This window comes from Helianthus annuus, chromosome 16 (genome assembly GCF_002127325.2).
Source record: "Helianthus annuus cultivar XRQ/B chromosome 16, HanXRQr2.0-SUNRISE, whole genome shotgun sequence".
Taxonomy (NCBI): domain Eukaryota; kingdom Viridiplantae; phylum Streptophyta; class Magnoliopsida; order Asterales; family Asteraceae; genus Helianthus; species Helianthus annuus.
Genome location: NC_035448.2, coordinates 17,858,459 through 17,864,425, shown reverse-complemented (window position 1 = coordinate 17,864,425; position 5,967 = coordinate 17,858,459). Strand labels below are relative to the sequence as shown.

Sequence of the window (5,967 nt, the reverse complement as noted above, 5' to 3'; positions counted from 1 at the left end):
TGTAGGTTATGTCAACTGAAATTAACATTACAGTTATGCTATTTTATTTCGATTATGTTACTCGTGAATATGTTGGTTACTTAGAGCGAATTAAATGCGTAGTGTAGTAGACCAGCCTATAAATAAAAGGCTTATTTGTAATGTTTAACACAATTTTTGATATTATAATAAACTTAATCCCATTTGGGTTGCTCAAAACGTTTGCTAGAACGTATCTAGCATTTTATCACTTCCGCTCCGCGTCAATGTCCATGCTGGTGCGAAATCCAAGTAATCATGTTAACTAAGCTTACCATAACTCAAACTACCAGTTGCCTGGTTCAGGTGGACTTCTTCTACACATCAAGTAATCTAAATATATCACAAGAATATTCTAATAAATATGTAATTCTTGAAATTTTTATACGACCCGTATATGGAAAAGACTTCAGTGACCAAACTTCCGAAGAAGTTTAACAAGTGCCATTTTCCCCGATCCTGAACGTAGCACCGTCTTGCTGGAACCTGGAACAGGAATCTAGGATAGGCGAGTTGGTGATACGGGTAGTGCTAAAGTTCATATTTGGATACTCTTCCGAGTAGTAGAAGCTAAAATAGGATGAAAAACTCTTGAAAGATAAACTAGAATCATGGGTGTGATCCAATATAGACCCGAAATAAAGACTGAATTTAGCCTTTTTAGCTTGAATCTCCATCTTTTTCTTCTCCAACCTTTCCTTTTTATGAGCATTTTGGTGGCCTCCTAGAGCCTGTGAATTCACAAACTTCTTGCAGCAAAACGGACATTTGTATTTCTTAACATTTGAACGGATAGAAATCCTTTTTTCGTCGAGCGATTCACCATCTTTGGTCCCTTTTGCACAAGGATCAATCAGAAAGCCAAATAGTTTTAGCTTTTTATGACTAACAATTTCAAGTGATTCTAAGTTAGAGGTAACAGCTACCATTGTTTGAGATAGGAAAGATAGTAGTACACTTCCTACAAATCTAGGATTACCTATTTATAGAAAGTATATGATAATCACATAGGCTTCAAGTAATGGCAAGAGTATATGCTATATGTACCATTAAGCACTATAAAATTCTACAAGTTGTATTAATATAAGATTAAGATGTCATAAAGTTGCTCACTTTTGCTCACTTTTTTTACCAAGTTTGATCAACTTTTAGAATCAAGAGATACTCCCAATATGCAACAAGGAGATTAACAAAGGGTTAAAATGCCACCAATCAAAAAGGGACTCAGAATCAGTGGCGGAGCTTGACCAAAAGTTCCGAGGGAGCGGAAAGTCATAGGATCCAATTTATATATTGTATAAATATTTAGACAAAATAATTGAGGGACAATCCTATATAATTCAGGGGGGGGGGGGGTTGCACCCCCCCCCCCACTTTACACTAAGCTCCGCCATTGCTCAGAATTTAAATAAATCCCAACTAGGGGTTTTAAGACCACCCATAGTGGAGGGGTTTTTTGGCGTTTCCCCCCAAAAAACGCCCAACCACCGCCCCCAGGGACGTTTTTGTTGCGAATTTGGGTTGGGGCGTTTCAAATTAGACGCCGAGTGGAGAAATCTTGGGCCAATCAGACCCTTCCACGGTTGGATGTACAAATATTGTATAAATATGGGTAATGATTGAATAGGGGTTGGGGGGGGGGGTTATGAGGGGTTGTGGGGTATTATACCACTATACCCATTTTAACATAATACCCCATAATGCCCACATGCTGACTGAATCGCCACAGACGCAAAACGCCCAAGGGTACTGGCGGCATTATCTTCTCCTCCCACTACACATTTTGCAAGTGTTTTCATTTTATTTCTTAGAACATATGACAAACATGATATATTTATAATATTCTACACACAAAGACAATACTGGCAAATTGACGTTTTTGGAAATAATAATTGGACATATCTTGCCAAACATATATACAAAGGTAGAAGTGGAAGGTGATGTTTATGGATTAATTTATAAAGTTCCATACACAGTCCACTAAGTAAAAGAACATACTTAATACTTAAACAATAAACCTAAAGCTAAAAGTGAGCAGAACTTTTATGTTGGACCATCTTACCAATTGGATTAATGGCAGCCTTGAACTTTTTTGCAAAATACTTGTAACCTATTGGGTGTTATTTATGATCAAGATTTCCCAAATTTGATACTGCCTACTTTAATCAATCCCATTTATTGGTCTTATCCAGAAGTGCAGCACACACTACACAAGTTCTCATCATTAGAGATAACGATACACACACAACACGAACTTGGTTTAAAAAAGCACGAGGCATTCGAGTTGTTTAGGTTACATAAGCTCAGGCGTTATTTCTAAAACCAAGAACTTTTATGTTGGATCATCTTACCAAACTTTAACTTTTTGCAAAATACGTGTAACTTTTTGCTAATGATCAAGATTTTCCAAATCTGATACCGCATACTTTATCAATCCCATTTGTTGGTCTTATCCACAAGTGCAGTAAACACTAAACAAATTCTCATCATCAGAGCAAACAATATACACACAACACAAGCTTGGTTTAAAAAATCACGAGGCGTTCCAAGGCGTTTAGGTTGCCAGAAGCAAATGAGCATTAGTGAAAACTGGTTGTCAACAGTAACTTGGTTACTACTTATGGTGCTCCCACTAAGGCTATATACACGGTGTGGTTTGGCTAGCATGAGCTAGTTAAAGCGTCACATCACTGCCACATAGGTAGAGGGGCTTTAACTGGCCCATCCTTTAACTGACCCGGTGTGCGTTAGCTAATAATTAAAAAAAGAAAAAAGTGAAAAAAAAACAAGAAAATCTTTGATTGGTTCTTTGCACATGGCCCCCACTCTTTCTCCCTCTCAAGCCCGTTAAGGGCTTGGCGGAGCCCACTTTGGCGCCCCCTTGGCTACCATGGTGTTGGAGGCTTTAATGTGCCGAGGTGGAAAACAACGCTAGCCGCTAGCCCAAAACACCCAACCTAACAATTCCTACTGATATAGCTGCTAGCTACCAACACGAAAAAATATCTCGATCTTTAAAAAAAACTTTCTGTCTTATCCAATTATTAATTCGGTATACACTCAAAATACTTTAATCCGAAAGCAAGATCACACAACTAAAAAACCTATCCAATACGAATTCCAAATACGAAACCTACAACATATCAAGAAATGATCAAATTATATCGTTTTTGGCCGATCCCCTTAAACCGGAAAGCTCAATCTTAACCTCATCAATAGACAAATCACTAAGTTACTCCAAACACAACTCCCCTCTCTTCTCAACCAAACACCTCAACATATTCTTTATACAACCAACTTTTGTTGGAGCTGATCCTCCACATCTAATAGCATCCTCAACACACTTGCAAAAACCCAACACATTACACAACAATCACCACATATCTATAACAAACAAATAATAACAATCAACCCAAATAAAAACCAACATCTTCCCATGTAGGAAAAGCATATTTGAGTGACGAAAATACCCTTTGAGAACTAGCATCGGTTGTGTATTGTGGTCACTAAACCGTTTAAAACGGTTTCTTTTTCGGAAAGTTCTGGCTTTGGAAACCGCGTCGTTGTGGATTTGTGTTTATTTTGATTTAATCAATAATCTCTGTTGGCGGTATATGGCGAATTGTTGAGGAGCCGTGGAAGGATATAACTAGTATGTCACCGTCGTGCCTATGGGTCAAATGGGTTTTACCGGTAGTTTCACCGTCATGCCTACGGGCAGATGGGTTACCGGGTTTTCCCCGGAATTGGTGGTGGACTCGGGATACTCTCGGAAGAGTCCGTTTGGTCCGGTAAGTGCCCCAAGAGTGCTCGAGATTTATTTTGTTGGCCGTTAAAAAAATGGTATGTCAAGTTGTTTGTCTTGAGGTGGACAATATAAACGATGACATGTGTATAAATTTGTATCGTTTCTATTTACCTTTTTTTGTTACACACATAAATTGCAGTTTAATTAACCAACAAGCATACATGACGTCGTTGATTTTAGGAATTAATGATGTAATAATCAATCTTATTTATTTATGTGTAAAAAGTTTTGGTTGTTAGTAAAATGTGATTTATTAGATCATGTGGTAATTTTGACATTGTCTTTTCATAACCACGGTCCATTGAAGCATTTCATATCGACCATGAGGCTTGGCAAATCATTTTATGTAGTGGACATATGCCCACATTGTCTTGTAATGTTTTCTATAGAAAATATAATACACTGCACTGCACCTGAATTTTAAATATACATCAACTGTCTGCAAAATAAAAAAAAGAATGAAGATTAAACGGATCAAGCAATAGCACGACTAAAAACTAGAACTCTTTACAAGTAAATTATTTAGCTTGAAAGGGTATGCTAACATGTCACTATTGACATTTAGCTTGAAAGGGTATGCTAACATATTATATTAAAGTACGATCTGTACAAGTAAATTATTTATTATGTAGTAGGTAATGTGTATGTAGTATGTATATATATCATTAATCATTCCATCTTCAAATTATAATAATATAAGAAAAGCTCTACTAAAATAATAACTTTTTTTAATCAAGAGAATTGTTATTAGAGATTAGAAAAAATACAACTTGACTGGACCGGCCTTGAAAGAATTAAATACACAAAGCTTCATATACTTGTCTATAAAATATTTAAGGCTGCAACATTATTAATATATAAATTGAATTTCACAAGATTAATTTACCAACTTCCACCGTTATCAAAGCTTGAGAACAAGGTCTAAATTATTAAAAAATAAACACATGTCATCTCTTATCGACAACAGCAAACGACAATAGTCGTTTGATATGGTCTTTTTAGACAGTTATGATCAATACCAACTAATGAACCTTTACAGTTATGTTATGTCAAGTTTAACTTCAAAACTAAGAAATAATAATAAAGTTTTATAATCATAACATTTATTCTAGCTAATAATAAAAGTTTCATGATAATAATACAATGTTATAACTTATGTGGATTTAGAGATTGAGAATATATAGGTTTAAATAATTCTAGTAATACAAAAATTCAATTTTTTTCTTTTGAACATCAATTTAGCACCAATACATGGTTTTCTATAAATAAAATAGCAGCTGTAGCGTGCTTATGGTCATCCCATCCTATAATAAGGGTCGTAATTAAATTAGTCTTCTTTTTTTTTTTTTGAACGGTGGAAGATTCTATGATATATAGAATAGGGCCAGCAACGGCTGTAAAACCGCTAACTAAATTAGTCATATCGTCTCTCTAACATACTAAGGGAATAAGCAGGATCCGGTAACACTAGCAAGCTTGTGCAGAACCAACATCCACTAGAAAATATTGCAACAATGAAATTCAAGCCATAGCCTAGACTAAAAGCATAACCAGCTGTCAGCATAACTACCCCTTTAAAAACAACTTACGGTCAAAATCATTAGCACCCAAATACCTAGCATTCAACACTACTGCATGAACTAGGCCCAGCCATACACAAACCAGCAACATTCAGGTTCCACATTAACCCAGCATGAACAAGTCGATTACTTTATTTATGTTCAAACAACTCCAAAGGGAAAAGGAAGTCCAAGAACTAAATGATTAAAATGTCATAAATCAATTATCTTTGACTAAAGCATGTAAAACAATCATCATTTGGACTGCTCATCTAAATTCCAAAATGGCACATATCTAACTTCTAAAATTAGCATCTCAAATCTTAAATGCACAAGGGTTACAAATATCATAACACAGACTAACGTGCTTAAAGGGAAAAGGATCAAACCTGTCTGGCAAGAAGTTCGCTTCAATATTTACAGAAGCAAGGGATCGTCAGGCCCGAATCGACGAAAAACTGGAAACCAGTACGGGAATCTTGACTGCAATTGCATCTGTGTTTGCAAAAGGTTATCCATGACCATTATCATCATTTGCGCCGAAATTTTGGAGATGAAAACGTCAAAACCCTAAAAAAACAA

At 36.0% G+C, this 5,967-nt stretch overlaps 1 protein-coding gene across 1 annotated transcript; it reads right to left on the bottom strand.

Annotated features, from left to right (window-relative positions):
• Positions 1–452: 452 nt before the first annotated feature.
• LOC110933008 (zinc finger protein 5-like) lies at positions 453–947 on the bottom strand. The gene has a single exon (XM_022176250.1). The coding sequence runs from the start codon at positions 945–947 to the stop codon at positions 453–455; it is 495 nt and encodes a 164-aa protein (XP_022031942.1).
• Positions 948–5,967: the final 5,020 nt, after the last annotated feature.